Below are 22,520 nucleotides of genomic sequence, written 5' to 3'. Positions count from 1 at the left end.
AGTTCTCAATTAAACTAGTATGTAGAAGAGTACCGTATTATACTATGCATAGGACACACCTTTTTACCCCAGATCATTGTCTAAAAAATTGCTTGCGTCCAATCTATGCTATTAGGATTTCATCAGTTTTTCTCAAGTCATTTTCAGACCGAAAATGTGGGACCGGAGACGTACCTGTTGCCTGTAGGTGTCCCTAAGCTGTTGCGCCAACTCCTCTGGGGCCAGGGACGCTAACTTGGCCCTAAGGTCTTCCTCTTTGCTACGCAAGCTCTGCTGTCCTTGCTGGGAAGTAGAAAGTTGATCATTAAAAATTTGTAAAGATAATGCATATCTTATTGTAGGATCTTGAAGTCACATTCTTTTGCAAATTTTTCAAAAATAATTAAGATTCTACTTTCCTTACTGTGATGTTTCAATAAAGCTTGTTCCATTATTTTTCTACTACTTAAACAATATAAATCACATGATAAACAGCAACTTCAAAATCAAGCCTAATCACAATTTGATTGCATGTTGCCTGCTTTTAAAAAATGGGATTGCTTGCATTTCTGATCCTTTTTTTTGCACAAACCTGGTGTCTACGCATGATCTCTTCTTTCTGCCTCTGTATCTCGGCAAACTGCTGTCTCAACTCCTCTTGTCTCAGAGTAGATGGATCCATGTACCGATCTCTCCCAGAAGTGTCCATATCTGACTCCTCTGTGGTTGTACCTCCTTGCTCTGTGTCTCTTCTGACCTGCTCTGCGACTCTTTGGACCATCTGCTGCTCTGCGGTTCTCCGGACCTGCTCTGTGTTACGTGGAGCGGGTCTTGGAGCAGCTTTCAAGGCTGGGCTGCCTCTTTCAGTCAGTGTTGATGTATCTGACTCAGTATAATCAGTTGTGGATGTTGTGTCCAGATTCTTCTGAGCATACGCTTCATACATTCTTACTGGGGTCTGCATAGACTCATCAGCATCGAAAGGCAATGATTTTCTCACTGCTTCAAATTTATTTTTTCTAAGGTTGTTTTCAGCATCTAAATTTAAATAAGTAGAGGGATACCCATTCATTTGAGCTGCTCCAACAGTGACAGTAGTGGTTGACTGAGGTACAGAGGTTGGTCCATCAGGCTGGGATAGAGTTGACGCATAGTAGGGGTGTGCAGCCAGGGAAGCCAAAAGGGAGGCTACTTTCGACGAATCTTGACCCTGACTTTGAGTTGTGGTCCTTGGGGCTGGCACAGGGACAGATTGTTGTTGCTGTCCCTGCTGTTGAGTCAGGGAAGTGTGTGAGTCACCTAAGTACTTTGCCCCTAGGCTTTCTAGCCTTGATAAGTCAAGATTAGGATATCTTTGCAGTAAATTCTCTCTCCGCTTCTTAATTTCTGTTTTAGTTTCTTCTAGCACTTGTTTGCTCTGCTCATGTCTCGTCAGCAAGTATTCTTGGTACTCCTTGACTTTTCTCATTTGTTCACTCATGCCTGCATTTGTAAGAGAACTTGGTGGAATGTGACCTGGCGACACGGTTGGTAGTTGTTGACCTTGAACTGAGGTCGCCATGGAGACAGGTGCTTGTGAGCTTGTTGTCATGGAAACTGGTTGGTTTGTTGGTTGGTAATATCCATTTTGAGCAGAATGAGGGTATTGTTGTTGCAGATGCTGTGGCATACTTAGTTGGTCAGTAGTTAACACAGCTGAGGGGGGCTGGTATGCAGACCTTGGTGGTTGACCTTGACTTTGATAACCATTGATACCAATACCTTGTGAGGTCATCACTGGAGCACTTCCTGTTGTGTGGGTGGGAGGGATTGAGTTCATTGGCTTCTGAGACATTCCAGAGGAAGACAGGCTTCCAGCCAAATGTGGGTGCATGCCGACAACTGGTTGACTAGGTTGCCCAGAAAATTGACCTTGAAGTTCTTGCCCTTGACCTTGAAAAGGCTGAGGCATAGATGTATACTGGTTGTAGGATGGTGGCATACTGGGATATCCATTTGTTGCAATATGTTCAAATCCTACTGGCTGGGTAGGTTGAACCACAGCTTGTGGTAAAGGCATACTTTCACTTGTCTGTGACATGGTCATTCCCCCTTGCATGGATGAAACTGGGTAGAGTAACTGACCATATTGGTACCCCATAGAATCCTGGGGTGGGGCAGATGGCATAGGGTGCTGACTCTGATGAGGATAGGGCCCCTGGGAAGACACTTGCCCTGGGGGTGGGGCTACAGAGGTCTGTGCAGGCTGGGACTGGGCCTGTGCCTTCTTATTGGCTAGCGATATTCTCTGTTCTTCATACGTCAGCTGCTGTAGTTTCAGTTCTAGCTGCCTCTTCTGCTCCCTGTGGAAAAAAAATGACCAAATTTGAATTCAATTGCCCCTTGGAACTTTTGTTCAGTAATACAAGCTTTTAAATGTTTAAATTTGAATGTTTATTCGTGTACACCAGAATGATGATGCTCTGTGTACAACAGATGGATTAGAATTTTCAAACCTCTGACAATGGGAATGACAAACCAAAGCATTACCACAGCTAGAAATGTGAATCATTGCTGTCAATAAGAGGAAAATTTCGTTAACATTTTGATCTTATATATTGTTATTTTATTAGAAATGTGCTTTTCATCTGGGAGACTAAATAAGTAAATAACATGTCAATCTGGACACTTCTAAAGAAGTCTACTAAACAAGACTTCTTTAAGGCTCCCAAATGTGCCCTTTTGGTTCAAATAATGTCACCAAAGTATAAGTAGTCATATCCTTTTTCAATCTTTGCCAAGAGAAGGGTAGAAATCTTACATGATGAATTCCTGTTGTTTGCAGATCTCAGCATACTCCATTTGTTGCCTATCAGACAAGCTGGCAGCTGTCTTTGTGGGATCTGGCTGAATCTGTAGATGTTAACAGGCATATTTCTATATTCAATATTGTCAGTGTAAAATTAAAGCATAATGAAATATAATCCGTACACCATGCAAATTTTATATAATTTCTTTCACTATACCTTTTTGAAAATTCTTTATTTGAAATTAGGTATGGAATTGGTGGGCCCAAAATGAGCCTTTGTGAACCTACCATTTTTTGATAAAGTACTACAGTTATTTAACATACCTTAACATTTGTTTGCTGTTTTTCATTAGATGTTCTCAATCTATCAGAAAAATCATTAGTTGGCATTGCAGTAATTCTCTCCCTTGGAGCAGGTGCTCTTCCCGTCTCCATGGCAACAGGGGAGTGCACTCTAGGTTGTTTCTCTGCAGAGGGAGCTAACTGCTGTTGGTGTGGTGCCATTGGGGACTCATCAGGCTGTAGGCGGTGAAATCGGTCATCTCCATTCATGACTAAAATACAATCTTCAAATTATACAATCTTTAAATACAGTCTAGAGTCAAAGGTAAAGATATGAACATAAGCACTTGTGTAATATCAGTTGCAAAAGTAAAAACTCATGCAGAACAGGGCCGATTTTCATAAAATATCTTAAGTTATTTTCTAACTTAAGTCATTTTACTAACTTAAGTCATTTTCAACTTATGTTTCCCTCATACATATATGATATAATATCTGAAATACACTTATACTTTTCTTTTAATTTGACTATGTTTTTTTTTTGAAAATGACCTTTAATTAAGGAATTTAAGACCCTTGACTTCATAGCTGGTTCATATCATCAAACTTGACTCAGCTTTGCACCAGTAATCGTTGTGATCCAATTGTATATGGTCTGTTTCAATAACATGGACTTGGCTACTATAAAGAGTGGAAGCTAGGATATAAGAGCAAAAATATTTAAAGAAAACAAAATTACCAGGCGAGTCTGTTTCTCTCGTAGGATGCTGTGGAAAGGGCCCATCTCCGACGTCAGCCATGGATTTTGATGTGATCCATTCTTCACGCTGAGACTTGATACGGTCCATAAGGTTACGCAACACTTTCTCTATAAGGTTTAGAAATAAAAAATGATAAGAAAAGTATGTATGATCACTACCGGTGTCCAGTTTTGTTGAATAAAATAATTCACCATTTCTTTCCTTTAACAATTTAACCTAATCTTAGACTTGTTGACATCGTCAAAATGTTCAAACAAAATGTTGAACTTTGGAAAAAAATAATTCCTTTTTTTGTCTTATAAAACATAATTTGCTGTTTCAATGGTTAAAATCAAAGCTATCATCATATTTTCTACAGATCAGGGGCCATGATTAAAAATAGTCTTAAGTCCGAGTCTAGACTTAAGTGGCTTAGAACTGTAAATCTTCATTTCATTGTAACTTACTTTTTAGTAAAGTTTTCATGGTGAAATTTGTGGAAAGTTATTTATTATTCAAAATTATTTTTGTAAAATGAATGGAATATAGATGATTCTTTGCATTTTCATAAAAGGGCTTTTCTGAGTCTGAGTCAAATCTCAGACATTAAATTGATTGTAACCATTGGCCCAGAGCTCCACTCCTTTAGCTCAACCCTTAAAAAAAACAAAGGCTTAAAAACCCAATACTCACCAGGCTTTTTCCCAGGTTTTTGCACATTAGTCATATCCCTTAACACAGCAGGCACCCCCTCAGGCAGTGTGGGCTCCAACAGAGTAGACCCATCGCCCTGGGGATCAGTCAGCGTCACATCCAGGGAACCCTCCTGCCCTGGGGTAGCTGGGCAGGCCTGTAAGGCAAAACTCAAGTTGCCATGCTGATCTGTGCCCGCCATATACATGTCTTCAAACTCGCTCTCGAGTTGGCGCTGTTTCTCCTCACGGTCTTCCATTCTAACGCTGGGAGGCTCGAAAACTTGCTTCTGTAAAAAGATTTAAACTTTTTTAATAATTATTGCAATTTCCAATTTCATTTCAGATATTAAAGTGTCAACCTTTTCAAGATTTAATTTTAATTTGTCATATTTTACATTGATTGTGAAACAAGTTATTACAACATTATATTGATCACTCTCGTTGGCACGATTTAATGCGAGAGTGTGGTCTTGTGTTGTGGGTGGGGAACCGGAGTACCCGGAGATAACCCACTTGTCCGGCTTGGTGACCACAAAACAAACTCACATGCACCCAGGCTGGGTATCGAACCCAGGTGTGAAGCCAATGTGCTAACCACTTTGCTAGCCAAAATTTAATAGTAGTAAGGTTCAATGATACGTTACTTTTCAACAAAACTTATTATTAGCAATCTGTAGCATCAGAATTGATACGTCAAAAGACTTAATCAAGCAAGTGACAAACATCAGATTACAATCTCACTAAACTACTCAAAATATAAATGGAAGAGGTTTGTTCCGAACATCAAAAGTCATTAGTACTTACTGGAATGTTTTGTACAACTTTCTGCCTTCGTTCCCTGTCTGCTCTCTGTAGGTCGCTTAAGTCATGAAGTATGTTATTGTAGTCCTGGAAATACACAATAATTATCCTCAATCTTAGTTCATACCAATTTATTTCATCCTGAATGTCTTAAAATCAGGTAGAAAAGGCCACAATGAATAAATTATTTTGTGACCTCACCTGACAAACAGAAGTACCTGCAATCCAATTTTTTTTTTAGACTCGCCATTGGTCAAATTTCGTTTTTGCTTTTCATAGGGGAAATAAAGACAAACAGTTACTTCCCGCCTCTCAAAATGTGGGTCACCTGGGACTGTTTGTTTGGTAAATGCATACTTATATATTTCACCCTTTAATCAGCTAAGTGTTTGATGTTATATTTTGTCTACTGGCCTGGCCTATGTGTAAATCTATTGATTCACCTGAATAAAGTCAATAACAGCTGACTGATGAATTATACCAAAATAATTGTACAGCAGGTTTGAAATATAGTGCCATCCTATCAAAATGTAATGTTGAACACTTAATGTCCTTTTGATACCTAAATACTAATCCACCTTAAATATGAACACTATTCTTCGATCTAATTTACAGACATAAATCCATTATGGCATAAACCTTTCAAAGCACACTCTTGTTTTAATGAGCCCATTCTTATGCAGGTTATAAATCAAATATGGAACATTTACATCCAATAAATATGTATTATAACACTCTATGATATATGAAACTGTTTGCACTCTGTCTCTTTAGGCAAATATTACTGCAAAAAGTCAACTTAAAATAACATCTTCACATTGTTTTATTGGGCCATTCCAATGTTTTGGCACAGTAAAAAAACTAAAGCCTCATTTCATAGCTATCAAATTCAGTACTTTGTCATTAAATATACTTCATGTTTACTTCAATTAATAGGCCAAGGCTAAAAAAATGTAACAATAGCCAGTGTTTTTCTTTCAGCCATTTTTGGGGCAACAATTAGGCCCCATTCCCCTCCTGAATTCCCCCCCCCCCTTACCAGATAGAAATATCCCCTTTAATTTATTCTTTTTGAAGAGCATTGACCTCTTCACAGTTAGCAAAATGAAGGAATACATTGCCATTCATGATATGTAGTATTTCCCCCTATTTGCCAAAGCAACATTATTTTTCCACTATCAAAGAGCCCCGATACCATTCCATTAAAAGTGGAAGAAAACAACACTGGTAGCATAAAATCCAATAATGTACTAAATGATTTTTGTAGATGCATTGAAAAGGGTTTTCTTTTTTTTTAAGTAAAAAAAACAATAATTTTGCTGTATCAAATCAAAAGAACTAGCAGAGAATACAGTGCGCTAACAGATTAACTGTTTTAAGGTCATTGGTAATTTCCGAGTAACAATGCCTTTTTTTGTATTCAACATACTGGGTAAATGATATGGAGAAAATAATAATAGACAATTGTTTTTGATACTGTTCATTTAAGTACAAGAGGACTGCCTATTTTAAGTCGCAAATATTTCAACTAAATGGTCGCGAATTTCAATAGTATTACATTACAAACAGTTGTTAATTAATATATAATATGTTAACACTTTGGCTCTTGGACTTTAGCCTAATGATTTGTTTTGTCTCATAATTAAATCATATGCTCTAGTTTTTTTAAGCAATACTACGCAGTACTTGCTACTAATTTATACCTATATTTGATACATGTCCAAGAAAAACATTGATTGCCAGTAAAAATTATGCATCAAAAATATAAATAAACTGTAGTATGCTTTATTAAAGCGGAAAAAATGACCTTTTTTATATGTAATCAATGATTAAATCTTGCCAAGATAACAAGGCTAAAATGGTCACAGTCATGATGATAATTGTTTTGGGCAATGACTAATAAGCAAGACCTTCTTCAAAAATAATAATGTTCTTTTTTGGAGTTGACAAAAAACCTTAATCTCTGTATAATGTTTACTATTTGCCTGGTGACATAAGACTGGTGACAATGTTAATCAGAGAGTCAAGCTTTTTCAAACAGAGATATTTACTGTTCTAAAATGTTGTTCATGTTTTTCATTATATTAAATAAAGGCAACTTCAGTAATTTATTGATTTTGCATAAAAGGTTAGAACTAAAAGTTTACTTGTTTTCAATGTTTTTATCATAATATAAATTTGTGCTATGATTTTTTTTTCAGAACTAACAATAATAAATAAAGCACCATTGAAAAAACACAATATCATTTGTACCAAAAAAACCCTCAAATCTACCCACATGTTTAAGGAGTTCTTTCTCCAGCGCTGCATTGTGTCGTAGCCTGGCACGCTCCAGCTGGTCTTGGCGTAGGCGTTTCAGCTCGAGGGCTCGCTCCTGAATACGCTCCTGCTCGAGATCTGCAGCTTCCCTCGCATTCGACTGAGAAAACAGAGGATACAGAGAAATGAACATAAATTATCCCACACTGTTCAAGTTTTATGGCCCTAATTTTTCGAAAAAAAGTAAGCATAGCAAGCCTAAGTATCATATTTCGCTTAGGAAATTACCTTAACTCAATTTTACAAAATAAGAAATAATTTATGATGATTAATTTCACTGAAAAGTCTCAGAAATCTAAATTCAGAATTGATCACAACTTATTGCCCAAAATTGTTTGGCTAGCTTGATCCTGTTATATATAAGAGACTTAAGATTGTGTGAGAGATGGGGCAAAGGTTCTCAAATTCATTCCACTCTCTTTAACACTAGAGAAAAGTGTCCTTTATAAATCATTTTTTAACCCAGAGAAACAATACTTGCTACACATGAGAATTGTCATAATTAAAATGACGCTAGTTGCCATTCAATAACAAATGAAGGCTTAATATTTCATTTAAAAAAATATAAATAAAATTATAGTAAATCCAATGGATAGACCCTGTTATAAAAATACTCCTATAAGTGAGCAGGCAAAATGAAGCACACAATTTCTTGATGTAAATATGACAAAGTTTCTTAATATTCTGATTTAATATGAAAGTTTTTGTTCAATGACAGTGTATAAAATACACGGCCTTCAAGGACACCAAAACTTTGCTTAATGATGTTTTTGCAGCCACTGATACTTGGTCGTCATTTCAACAATAGAAAAACAAGCAAATAGGTATCTTTCACCTGTTCTTGGGGCTCAGCCTTGTCCACTGCATGTTCGTCCTGAAGATGATAGTGGCTGGTGGAGAATGTGTTCATGTCCAACACCTTCACAGGCTCTGGAAAGTGGACAATTTTTGTTGAAAATGGTACCATTTTGAAGTATTTGTACAATTTTAGGGTTTTTCATAAAGTTATGTTTCAAAACGTAATTTTGTTACCTATATTATAAAAATAAAATAAAATGTTTCATCATTTTACAACAAAAACTTTCTTTGAAATAAAACCTTTTTGACAAACCATAAATTACAAGAAAAAGACACAAGAAACTTTAACTTAAGTGCAATTTACTTCTGCAAATAACAAATTTCTTGCAGTGTTAAGAGTTTGATTTTGTTGTCCATACAAAACACCACATACTAGGCTTAAAAGTGTCCATATTTCTGAGTGGGTCAAGAGGTGGTGGGGGCATGGCAGCTATCTGTGCTGACCTCTCTTTCTCCGCAGCAAGGGCTTCTTTCCTGTAGCGAAGAACAATAACATGATATGTTTTGAACATCACATACTAGTTTAATGACACCATATCCCTTAGATGGTCAGAAGGGGGTGGGGGAATGGCAGCCACCTGGGCAGAACATGTCTTTTCTGCAGCTAGGGCTTCCTTCTTGTGAGAGTAGAACTACATATGAAATGTACACAAACTACTATATCTGACAGTGATCACTCTATAAGGCATCGTAGGACTTCCTAAATTACTTCATCACTTACGTTGTTTCCCAATTTAAGTATCTCACTAGTCATTTGAAATGATTTCTAAAATTAATTATAATAATGTTCAAAAAGACTTTCTTCTTATAGACTACTCAAAATTAACACTAATGTCTTTTATGTAAAAAAACCCCTCTTATTATTAAATATACATTCAGTTTACAATAACAGTTTCAGGACATGACCTTAAGTTAGGAAACTTCTTGAGATGTTTAAGTATAAAGAAAAGAGCCATTGAGGTAACACTTAAGCTTGTTGTTGAACAAGGGACAATAATTATTAAAGACAGAATTATGGGCCTTTAGTGACTTGATGCGAGTATGGTCTTTGGCAACATGACACAATGTGTACTAAGTTTCATTTAAATATCTTAAACTGTTGTGAGGTTATGGCTGAGGTCATATTTTGGCACACGGACACTGACTACAAGACCAAGGCTAAAACAAACATACCTCATCTTATTTTCCTTTAAAAACAGATTTAAAAATGAGTTTGTTTAAATACCATTTTCGTTTAAATTTAGGTTGTCAAAGGATAGAATGCTATAACTCTCTTTTTCTGAAGGACTTGTCACAATAAACCTAATGATATTATAACTTATTTTAACCTATTACCTGGCCAAAATAAGCCTATTGGCTTCCATCTGTCTCTGGGTATTTTCAGTCTTCTGTCTCTCAATGGCTGCTCTACCCCGAGCCTCTGCACGCAAGTTTTCGGCCTGCTCGACCATTGCACGCTCCTCAGACCAATCAGGCTGGAAAACACAGAGGGTTAGGGGTTAATCCAGCCGTACCAAACTGATTATATATTTAACTTCAAATTACAATTCTAAAACCTCCCTGTAAAACAAGAAGGCAAATCAAATCTGAATCTCTTTACAACAAATGCCCCTGACAGAATTCACCAACAAAAAATCACAAAGAAAGCATGATATATATTTGCATGTCCAGTTTCTAGAAAATTGAACTTCTCCCTGTTTATGATACATTTCTTGATTATTTAAATATTAATTTCTTGAAAACCATCTTTCTTTGCTTAGCCTAGATTTTGGTAATAATTTTGTTCTATCATTCTGACCCAAAACCTACCAGCCCAATGACCCTAAACATGGACTAACCTGTTCCCTGGCAGTCTTGTGCCCAATCCCAATATTACGGAGGCTGTTGTCATACTGCTGTTCTAGGTGGCGAACTCTCTCCGCCTTTTCTTCATCAAGTTGATCCTGTAAGGTGAAAAAGGTTGAGTTAACAATAGCATGACATGTAGTGCAACTGTCCAATTTTTTTGTCAAGAAAATAAATGGGCTGGGCCATGCTGTTAGCTGTTTTATCTTTACTTAAATATCAAAATTATATATTATTTATATACTTATTTCTGAAAAACTGACTCAAAAAAAGGCCAAAACAGGGTGTAGTTAAAGGGCAGTGGGATGCCCTACCAAGGTAATTAGGAGCACTGGGCATGTACCTTAATATCAGTGGCAAGTTTCATAAGCTGATGGTGTTTTTCCTCTTTGACACGGTGCCGTATCCGCGCGGCATTCTCCTTGCTCTGTTCCCGCACCTGCTGCAGGCGAAGTTTACGTCTCTTTTCTGTCTCTTCCTTCAACAGTGCAGCCTCCTCATTGGGGCTGAGACGCAGACGACCTTTGCGCACCCGCATCCTATTGCGGTCCACTGGAAATAAAGGTGTTAACTGATTAGGCGTAAATTATTATTTTTGGATTCTAATCTCCTCAAGCCCCTGTCCATTCAAAAGAAAATTTACAAGTTTATGCTAACGCTTATTTTTGGATGGCTTTCATTTAAACAAGGGGCATAACTTGACAATGATTAAAGTCAGAGTTATGGGCCCGCTATAAATGTTCATTTTGTCCATTGCAACATACATGTAGCATCATCCCCTTTACGTAAAGTCTGGAGGGCTGAAACCATTTCGGGGGGGGGGGGGGGGGGGGGGGGGGTCCCTGGGGCCATTAGATCTGCGGAATTCCGCGAATAAATCATATCCCTGTATTTCTATATTAAGTTATTGAGTTATTGAGTTACTGTGACAATATGCACCAAGTTTCAGTAGAATATTGTCAACTGTTTTAGGGGTTTAAGTTTTTGCACTATGACACTGAAAGAGATACCTGAAAGGCTCTCACAATACCCTGATCTTTTTTCTCTTAAAGAACAGAAAAGCTAAAAATAAAATTAGTAGTAATTAAAGTAAAAATAAAAACAGGTGCAAATACAGCTGAGTGAATAACAATCAAGGAAGCTATGCTATTTTTGCTTGTTGTAAATATTGATATGGATGATGGTCAAATTATACACTTCAATTAACTTAATAAATACTTACCTTATTTCTAAAAACAAGAAAGTGTAATTCGCAAGCTAAATACATATCACAGTTTAAGGCCAATACCCCACTTAATGATCTATTAAGCTTTCTTATACCCATGACTTCTGTCTATCTACAATACTTAATCCTTAAAAGGCTTATACAAATAAGGACATTAAAAACAGGGTCATGTTTGATTCTAATTATCACATGAGACATTGATTACTGACTGTTCAATGATCAAACTAACGACCAATCAAAGTTCAAATTCATAGTTCAAACACTAGGCCGATTAATCCTAATCTCATAAATACCATAAATAAAGCATAAATAAACAATACAAACAAAATCTTAGCGGACATGAATAAACAAATTTCAACAAGTATTGAAAGAACTATTAGATACTCCTGCATTGTGTCTGGAGTTCTTAAAACCTGGGTTTATTACATATACTTCATCATTGTAATGGGTTATCATTTATGCTTCGTGAATCAATGCAACGAAACCTGTAGTTTTTACAATACTTGAAGATCAATACGCCTCTTGATTGGCATCGCAAAACTTGGGTCAGGGTATGAAAAGTTAAGACCGATCTGACAGCACCGAATAATGCACCTGCAGCGCTTCAAGATAATGCCTATAACTTAAGAACTGGAGTTAATTTTTTGTATGTCATAATGCCTAGAATAATGTATCTGAGGATTGCTTAATAGTCAAACTAAAAGTACTGAGCATTGTTTAAAAGTTAAACTTATTGTAAATATAACATATTTGCATGAGCATATACCATCACTTAGTGGTCAAACTAAATTGGTTAATGTAACATATATGAGCATATAACTTATTGGTCAAACTAAATTGGTAAATGTAACATATCTGAGCATATAACTTAGTGGTCAAACTAAATTGGTAAATGTAACATATCTGAGCATATAACGTATTGGTCAAACTAAATTGGTAAATGTAACATATCTGAGCATATAACTTAGTGGTCAAACTAAATTGGTAAATGTAACATATCTGAGCATATAACGTATTGGTCAAACTAAATTGGTAAATGTAACATATCTGAGCATATAACGTATTGGTCAAACTAAATTGGTAAATGTAACATATCTGAGCATATAACTTAGTGGTCAAACTAAATTGGTAAATGTAACATATCTGAGCATATAACGTATTGGTCAAACTAAATTGGTAAATGTAACATATCTGAGCATATAACTTAGTGGTCAAACTAAATTGGTAAATGTAACATATCTGAGCATATAACGTATTGGTCAAACTAAATTGGTAAATGTAACATATCTGAGCATATAACTTAGTGGTCAAACTAAATTGGTAAATGTAACATATCTGAGCATATAACTTAGTGGTCAAACTAAATTGGTAAATGTAACATATCTGAGCATATAACTTAGTGGTCAAACTAAATTGGTAAATGTAACATATATGAGCATTACTTAGTGGTCAAACTAAATTGGTAAATGTAACATATATGAGCATATAACTTAGTGGTCAAACTAAATTGGTAAATGTAACATATATGAGCATATAACTTAGTGGTCAAACTAAATTGGTAAATGTAACATATATGAGCATTACTTAGTGGTCAAACTAAATTGGTAAATGTAACATATATGAGCATTACTTAGTGGTCAAACTAAATTGGTTAATGTAACATATATGAGCATATAACTTAGTGGTCAAACTAAATTGGTAAATGTAACATATATGAGCATATAACGTATTGGTCAAACTAAATTTGTAAATGTAACATATCTGAGCATTACTTAGTGGTCAGACAAAATTGGTAAATGTAACATATCTGAGCATTACTTAGTGGTCAGACAAAATTGGTAAATGTAACATATCTGAGCATTACTTAGTGGTCAGTCAAAATTGGTAAATGTAACATATCTGAGCATAACTTAATAGTCAAACTAAATTAGTTAATATGTAACATATCTGAGCATTACTTAATAGTCAAACTAAATTGGTAAATGTACCGTAAATGACTGGGTATTAGACACACTTTTTTCCCTCAGATTTTGATGCAAAAAATGATGCGGTAATATATCTGAGCACTACTTAATAGTCAAACTAATGGACAGGTAAATATACAATGATTTTAAGACCAATGAAATGTTTAACAGTTAACAGAATCCTCCATATCAATGTATAATTCCAGCATGTTGGGCTTATCATACAATTTTTAAAAGAAAAAGATAATATGCAGAAGCATTATGCAGATAACTGAAGAACTTTTGTTATCTAATAATCCTCGCCACCACTAGTAACAGGATAATTTGTATAAAAGCCTTGGATTTGAGCTGTTCAAAAATATTTTTTATTAAAATCTGGCCAAGTCTATATCCTCAGACAGTCTCACAGAGTATTTTCAAATACCGTCTGTCCAGAATCTGAAGCCCATTCTCCCCCCATCCCCTCCCAGTCATGTATAATTGTGTTTTGCCAAACTGAACATATCCAAAAATGATTACACAAAAAACTTTGTATTATACCACAAATGAGGATGACTCCCTCAAACTCTGGACGACACACAACATGCAGTCTCTTCTCAAGTTGCGATCCCTGCATTCTTAATCTTCTCTTTCCGAAAGCATCCGGAGGAACAAACTTAGTTAATTCCAATTTTTGGGACATTCCTCAGCATTTACAATGAACACAAAGAAACAAGGTGCTGTTGTTACAGAGTGATAAAGACATATTTATACTGTTTCTTTTACAGAGTGTTAAAGACATACATATTTATTCTGATTCTACACACTTGAGTTTCCATACTCAACGGAACATACACTGAAATACAATTATAAGTGAACTACAAAAATAATTCTGGATGGCACTGTTTTTAATATGGATAAAACATATTAATGAAAGTATCATTTCATTTTTATATCAAATTATCCATATAATATCAGATCTATTCCACAGTCGTTTCAGTTGAAACAATTAATTAATTGAAAATTATTGCCAGCCCAAGACAGTCAAAAAACACTTTAAAGAAAGTAAATCCACGAGTTCTTCATCATTTTTTCAAGAAACTCAAAACAATGAACTCCATTGACCAGAAACGAAACATCTGAAGTTCCGAAATGAAAAATCCGTTTAAAAATCCATGTCTTCTCCATTATATATTTTCTGCTCTCCCATAAGGAGACACGAAGTGTTACAAAATGAATTTGATCAGACACATTTCAGGTATATTAACATGTATAAAACAAATACTAGATAAGATCTAGGGCCTTTATTTTACTTCTGTAAGTACCTATAAAACATAAATTCATGCATTTTGATATAGACGACAGCCAATAAAGTCCTTTTGATATAACTTTTGGTCAACGCGAGAGAACCATAACTTGTCACTAATAAACATGAAAATAACGCTGTTTAACACTGACTATTATTCGTATTATATTACAATTAATAAATTGTTGATTTTATAAATTAAATGATAAATTGCAAAGATGACCATACAATGTGTTTACATGCTCTGACAGACAAGAAAGGCCAAGTTTGTGTATCGGATGTGCTGAAAAATCGAGCATTGTCTTACAGTTTTATCTTCACAATGCTTTAAATATCCAATAAACATGATTTTTATATGTATATATTTCATATTTAAATTACAAGACGAACAAAGAGTTATTTTGTTAAAAGAAGAAAGCACCCAACAACTGAAGCCAGGTTTATTATAACAGATATAAAGAAGTATCAGAAGCTGCAATAAAGTCATTGCTGATGAAATATGATTGGACTTCTGAGAGCGTGAGAGCGTTATGATGGCTGAAATATATAATGATCGCTTAAATATATCATGATCGCTAAAATATGTTATGATTGCTGAAAAATATCATGATCGCTAAACTTATAATGTTATGATCGCTGAGAAATATCATGATCACTAATATATGCTATAATCGCTGAAATATATCATGATCGCTAAAATATGTTATGATCGCTTATATATATATATCATGATCGCTAAAATATTTTATGATAGCTGAAATATATCATGATCGCTGAAATATGTTATATTGCTAAAATAATACTGTTATGAATAAATGCAGAAATATGTTATAACCGCTGAAATACCTTATGAACGCAGATATATAATATGGAATATTTTATGATCACTGAACTACATTATGTTATGTTCGTTGAACTATATATGGTCACTGAAATACACCTCAAAGTCCTCCTAAATATATTTTTAACCCTTTAGCGCATGTATACGATGTAGGCCGACATAGGGTGGCTCAGGTATAAAAATGGATCTAAGTTGAAACTTATGAGATTTTTATTAGACTAAACTGTATAAATATTTGACTTAAACAGTCCATGAAGACATTGGGACTTGATATTAAAGAAGTAGTGTAAAAAATAACCCAAGCCTGGAAGCCCTGAGCTGGCACTGCAGGTACAGTGTACTTCAGATCCATAATTCTCCATTTGCCAAGGGAAATAACTGACTTAGTGTACATTATTACTCCTGCTAGCTGTACATGGATATGTGAGAGTCTTATTTGCAGGCAATTGCAGGTACTACCAAAGATTGAACCAACCATTTTACCATTTATTATTCAAAATAGTAGTACTGGTACAGGTACTAATTATTATCAAGGTTTTTTTTTTTTGTAAAAAAAGAGCATCCTGGAGTCAACACCAAGGCTTGAGAGTTTTTTTCAAGTAAAAAATGGGGTATCACTTTATAAATAACAAAGCCAAAGTTATGCTCCATGCTGTTCATGTGTGCATTGTCCCTAGCATTAACCACTTGTTACAAGTTTCACTTCAATGTCTTGAATGGTTATAGAGTAATGGCCAATGTCAAAGTTTCTTATTCACCAGGTAGAACGTCAAGACACAAATGACAACAACGTCTGAAGGATATATATACAGTCGAACCCCGTTGGTTCGAACTTCTAGAGACCGGCGAAAATACCTTGAGCCTCGGAAAATTCAACCCATTTAGCGGGATTGTTTACCTGCAGTGTAAAGAAATCGGTCATTTACATCTAGTTCGAGCCAACGAGGAATTCGAGCCAAGCGAATTCGAGCCAACGGGGTTCGACTGTACATATATACTAACAATAAAATTACCTTCACCTTTTTCTTTGAAAAACAGAACAGCTAAAAATGAAATGGAAATCAAGAATTATACTTACTTTTCATAACCAGGTACATCCCTGATGTTTATGTAAGTCACGTATGACACAGACTAAGAAAACTGTTTGAAAACCTTGCTTTACATCTGGAGAAAAATGTTCATACAACCCACGCCCACATTTGGGCATACATTGAGACTCGCAGAAATTATTGAATTATATTAATCCATTATGAATTCTTCTTCATTGTGTTTATACATAAAGAACATCCAAAATCCATGTAAATTGGACCCGGTTTCTTTTAATATCTTTTGTCAGGTGAATAATAAAACTATGCCTGCATTTCAAGATACCAGAAACCTTTTTTTATTCAATTGGAATCTCTATTGGTAAGTCTTTTATTGCGATAAACCTACTTTTGCACTCTCCTTTCACTTTTGTTCACACTCGAAGAATAGTTATATTTATACCATTGTATATACAAGAAAAGGATTCTTTATCAAGTTTTTCATCTCCATTGAACATACTTAATAAAGTTCATCATATTTCGCATCCTCTATTGTTCTTGGAGTACATGTAGCACACTTATATATTGCAATCACATTTTTCACGAATTTATCATCTTGAAATATTGAGAAATCACTTCAAGCTTGAATCTGGTAAATTAATATTATTTAGAAGACCTATGTAGGTAACATTTATAACAACTTTCGAGTGTCTTAGAGTTGTGTATTGACTGTTTATAGATCCATGTCACACCAAACACTTATGTTTATCTCGATCAAAAGCTGCACAGTTTTTTCGAAACAAATCAAATTCTTGTACTTGTTAGTAAATTATCTGGTTTAACGGAATATAAGCTCTTACAAATCCATGGGCAAATAATTTACATAGTAAATATTCTTTGCAAACAACTGTGTCCGTTTATTTGTTAAAATGAGATAAATTTACTATTTTACTAAAAGAGGCATTGTCTATGGTTGAAAGAGTTCCAATGCTGGCAATTGTTGAAATAAACAAAAGGCCCGATTTTCAAGTAGATTCCTGTTATAAGTAATCATGGGGTAATCTCTTGCAGAAGGTAACGTTATAGGTTGTAATTGGTGTGGGCTCATTAAAGATTTAAGGCTTAATCAATTATGAAGCAATTAAAATTACACTGATGAACAGCATTAAATTATAAATCTTGTCTCTGAAGAAGATATGAAAATGATAGTGTGCAATGATTCGAGATTCTACTGTCAGGGTTCAACACTTTTAAAGGGAATCTAGTGTGGCTCCTAAAGTTTAAGGCTCATACTCCCAAGATTTTTTGTTGGCAGGCTGTCAGACACTAATTATAAGTTCATGCCAAGGAAGACAGTTACGATTAATACTATTTTGGATACATTCAAGCATTCTTGTTTAAAAGTTGCTGTAATCGAGTTCATTCAAACATAAAACTTAGGTACATTATTGTATTGTAATATTTAGTTTTGATTTAAAACAAGCTTTAAAAAGTAAAAATTCTTAGGTTTCTATCTGACATTGTATTCTATATAAAAACGATGTACTCCTTAAATTGGTAAATTAGTCTTCTGGACTCCAGAGTATATGCCAAAACAGTTAGTGCCTAATAATGTCTGTGTATTTCTTTATAAACACAAGGATAATAACAGAACGAACATACCAAGTGTGGTCGACAATAGCACACACCCGCAAGCCCAGTTCACTGGTTTAAATGCTTTCTGGGCTAAAATGTGTTTAAATTCTGCATTTTATATACAAAATTGTTGAGGGCTTCTTGAAAAATTTGATGCCAAGCAAAAGAATAAGAACTCACTCAGGGGCATAGATGCTCATTCATAAAACCGTTATCGATGTCTCTTCCAATCTTGAAAATTGTGTTCAAGTATGAAAGATTCATGTCCTAAGCAGGGTTTAAAGGTGTAAAACACTGTTGAAAGTGTTTGAAAAGCCATTTATATCCATTGCAAGGGTAAGGCTCAGTACTTCAACACAAATACATGTGGCAATCTGAATATTAGAGCTCTCTGAATCCTGAACTTTATAATTCCTGTTAAAATACGAGCACCTCAAGAAAACTTTGCAACTCATAACAACTGGTCGATTTTTCTCAGTTGATCAAGAAGCATATAATATACTTGGTATTTTTCCATCTCACCAGAATAGTAAGAGACCTCTCAACTCAGAACTGAACAAGAGTGACACTCACAAAATACGCCCATCAATAATTTCTTGGATTCTAAGACAACTTACTGTGGCAAATTTTGACCAATTCAAGGGCCATAATCCTGAAGAGCCTGGCTGGTTATAGAACTTTGCCAAGAATATATACCAACAAACATTTATAGTAGCAAGTTTGGTGAAATTCGGATAAAAACTGTTCAAGTTTGAGAGAAGACAAAGCTAAAATGGCCAATTTTGATAAATTCAGGGGGCCATAACTCTGGAGTGCCTAAAGCGATTAGGCTGGTTATCGAACTTGACCTAGATATTTCACCAACAAACACTTTCATGAAGTTTGGTGGAAATTGGATGAGAAATGTTCAAGTTAGAGAGCGGACAAAGCTAAAATGGACAATTTTGACAAATTCAGGGGGCCATAACTCTGGAGTGCCTAAAGCGATTTGGCTGGTTATTGAACTTGACCGAGATATTTCACCAACAAACACTTTCATGACGTTTGGTGGAAATTGGATGAGAAATGATCAAGTTAGAGAGCGGACAAAGCTAAAATGGCCAATTTTGACAAATTCAGGGGGCCATAACTCTGGAGTGCCTAAAGCGATTTGGCTGGTTATCGAACTTGACCTAGATATTTCACCAACAAACACTTTCATGAAGTTTGGTGGAAATTGGATGAGAAATGTTGAAGTTAGAGAGCGGACAACATTGTGGAGCCGCCCGCCCGCCCAATTTTGACAAATTCAGGGGGCCATAACTCTGGAGTGCCTAGAGCGATTTGGCTGGTTATCGAACTTGACCTAGATATTTCACCAACAAACACTTTCATGAAGTTTGGTGGAAATTGGATGAGAAATGTTCAAGTTAGAGAGCGGACAACATTGTGGAGCTGCCCGCCCGCCCGTCTGCCCGCCATGGGTGTTCCCATAATACGGCCATCGTAAGATGGGCGTATAAAAACAACTCACTGCTGACTCGTGACACGGCCAGAAAGGCTTTGGATAGATAAATGGGACACCTTAGAAGTGTGAAGTAAATACCAGGCCAATGAAAAAAATACCTGAAGAAAAGCTGGACTAGGGGAGGTTACCTACAAGGTAGCACACCTCCAGAAAAAAAGTTTCAATCTTTTAAAAGGGGACCAGACTAGTGCTGTGCTAGGGAAATCTTGTGCCCCGCGGCAACCTGGTTGAACTCCAACAGTCACGTGACCATCCAAAGTATAGCCCGAACCTGTGATGACCAGCAGGCAGTTGAGGATTTTCAGGTGGACTAAAAAAATAAAATATTAGGCAAGAAACAACTCAGAGTCAGGGTTATGGGACTTACTACAGATATTTAGCTATATATATATATATAAAAGTCCAGATATTTTGATTATTTTTGTTCAATCATATTGGTCAACTGTAACAATTAATACAAGCAGTCTGTTGCCATTGATGGTGCTTAAATTTGCCAATGTATAAATCATGCCTAAAAAAAACTTATTGCTGCAACTTTTTCCACACAACTGATCCTTGACTAATCTAAGGCTAAAATTTGAACAGGTAATGGTAAAAACAATGGTTTTAAACCCTTAGAGTACAATTGTAATTCATTCGAGGGTTGGATCAGTCTGCACACAATAATATGCCATAATAACTCAAATTTGAATAGGTTATCAAGATTAAAAACAATAGATTTAATCCGTTAGATTCATTCATCCTAAGACGGGATCATGCACTTGCGCAACTCCGCCATTTGAATTGCTATAACATGAATGAAGTACTTTTTACAAAACAAAATAATCTTGCTAAATTTTTTGCAAAATTAAATGCTCAAAATAACTCTATGTACTTTTCATTTGTCTCGTTTTAACATGGGTTCTCTAATTATTTCTGAAAAGAGTAAACATCAGCCCATAAAATGTGATAAACGCTTGACCCAGAGGCAAAGTTTAGGGTTTAGTTTCAAATGAAACGTTCATGAACATTTGCACATTCTGAAATTTGTTTAAATAGGTTTAGAATTGAGATACTCAAGTTTACATAAGACTCGATTTTAAACACCCAAAGAGGAAAGGATCATTCATATGCTATATGGAAAGTAAACTACAAAATGTTAATAATTACAGTAAGCAAATTAAATCTCTAATAAACCTTTTATAAGGAATAAGGTATTCGTGGAACGTTTCATTATGATAATATTGTGCTTCAAACAGAATAGAACTCTTTTATGTCCTAAAATCATCTGTTCTTGTACAAATTTTATTATATACTTATTGATAATTTAGTAATTTAGAATGTGTGTCATTAGGAAAAAAATTATTGTAGCTGCTGAATAAACATCTTGAAAATAAATGAAAATACTGAAATTTCTGAGGCCAGTCTCAGAGCCGATGAAAATCCCTTCCTTCCTTCCAGTTCAAAGACAACCTTAGTGATCAGCAGGCGAATGTGTTTTAGCCAATGGGATCTCTAGACAGATTCATATCAATCACCGACAAGGAACAAAAATGAAAAGCAGGTATACGTGGGGCATACCAAACCCATTTTTTAACTTGAAATACAAAAAAGGCCTACCCCATTTTATTGCTTAGCCTAAAAAAAATTACACTTAATATTACTAAGTATATTTTGATATGTTTTATGTAAAAGCCAGGAAGAAATATGATGTCTTTTGAAAAATAAGTCTGCTTTAGGTAATGATCAACTATTTAAATATAAAATGCACATCATAGCAATAGCCACTGAAATCTAGGCAGGTCTCACTATTAAAAAAATAACTATAGGGACCCCAAACGCAATCCCATGAAAGGTCTCCATAAACTCTTTCATTATACCAAATTGGGTCAAGATATGTCAACCTTAAACTAAAATTATTCAGTTTCATAGGTGCGTTTGACGCCTGCCGAGCCGCCCGCCCAGCTGCCCGTCCGAACAACGACTTTCGTCGTTCTAATAACCTGAGGTTTCACTATGTGAAAACCTGGTTTAAAAATAATACATGCAAATTTTACACCTTTTTTACCAAATAGTTTCATCATACAGCACCCCGTTTTGGCAGCCATTTTAAATGAGAATAACTGTAGGCTATATCAGACCTTATGACTTATTTAATATATCAAATTGCAACCAGTCAGCAAACACTAATTATTGTCATGATACTGTAATCATGATAAGACCGTACCAACGTTTAACAGTGAACTTAAGTGCCATAAGTAATTTAAAACAAAACAATGCTTTATATTATATACATATAAACACTGTGCATGAACAGATTTTAATGAAACTTTTAAGCTGCAATAACGAGTGATGTTAGGATTCTGTAACTTCCATGATAATATTCTCACCAAGTTCACAAATAAGCCAGTTACCTGCAAATTAAACCATTTTCCAAATGGACAAAACTGCAACGTAGGTACATTGTATATATACAATTGTTAAAGATATAATCAATGCTTAAATATTATTACAACAAATTATTAGACAATGATAAGTGTGATAATATTCAAAACAAAAGCTGCAATGTGACAAAACCAGATTTTTTTTTCAATAACTGACAGTTCTAAGAAATTCAGTCTGTGTTGTGAGAATGACTGTGCTGATTGGTTGTGTGTTGTATGTAACGCAATCCCATATTAACATATAGACCTTGACATTAACAAACCCAATGACATGAAAGGTCTTCCTAAATACCAAGTTTGGTCACTGT

General features: G+C 35.2%; 1 protein-coding gene across 11 annotated transcripts in view; it reads right to left on the bottom strand.

Moving 5' to 3' along the window:
- The window catches only part of LOC128219811 (serine/arginine repetitive matrix protein 2-like), a 58,200-nt gene that overhangs the window by 26,142 nt on the left and 9,538 nt on the right, over window positions 1–22,520 (bottom strand). For 10 of the 11 annotated variants that reach the window (XM_052927856.1, XM_052927850.1, XM_052927861.1 and 7 more), the window contains 13 exons: window positions 10,651–10,859; window positions 10,301–10,405; window positions 9,798–9,937; window positions 8,836–8,936; window positions 8,440–8,534; window positions 7,564–7,704; window positions 5,289–5,372; window positions 4,483–4,771; window positions 3,789–3,917; window positions 3,092–3,321; window positions 2,780–2,871; window positions 572–2,321; window positions 175–282 (listed from right to left, as the gene is read on the bottom strand). In XM_052927856.1, coding sequence (XP_052783816.1) covers window positions 175–282; window positions 572–2,321; window positions 2,780–2,871; window positions 3,092–3,321; window positions 3,789–3,917; window positions 4,483–4,771; window positions 5,289–5,372; window positions 7,564–7,704; window positions 8,440–8,534; window positions 8,836–8,936; window positions 9,798–9,937; window positions 10,301–10,405; window positions 10,651–10,845 — 3,459 coding nt within the window. In that variant the 5' untranslated portion in view covers window positions 10,846–10,859. Of the gene's footprint in view, window positions 1–174; window positions 283–571; window positions 2,322–2,779; window positions 2,872–3,091; window positions 3,322–3,788; window positions 3,918–4,482; window positions 4,772–5,288; window positions 5,373–7,563; window positions 7,705–8,439; window positions 8,535–8,835; window positions 8,937–9,797; window positions 9,938–10,300; window positions 10,406–10,650; window positions 10,860–16,700; window positions 17,023–22,520 lie in introns of those variants that run through there. The other variant, XM_052927852.1, reaches the window with a different exon arrangement.

The sequence above is a fragment of the Mya arenaria genome, chromosome 15 (genome assembly GCF_026914265.1).
Source record: "Mya arenaria isolate MELC-2E11 chromosome 15, ASM2691426v1".
In the NCBI taxonomy this organism is placed as follows: Eukaryota; Metazoa; Mollusca; class Bivalvia; order Myida; family Myidae; genus Mya; species Mya arenaria.
Note: the sequence above shows the minus strand (reverse complement) of the source record. Positions and strands in the feature narration are given on the sequence as shown.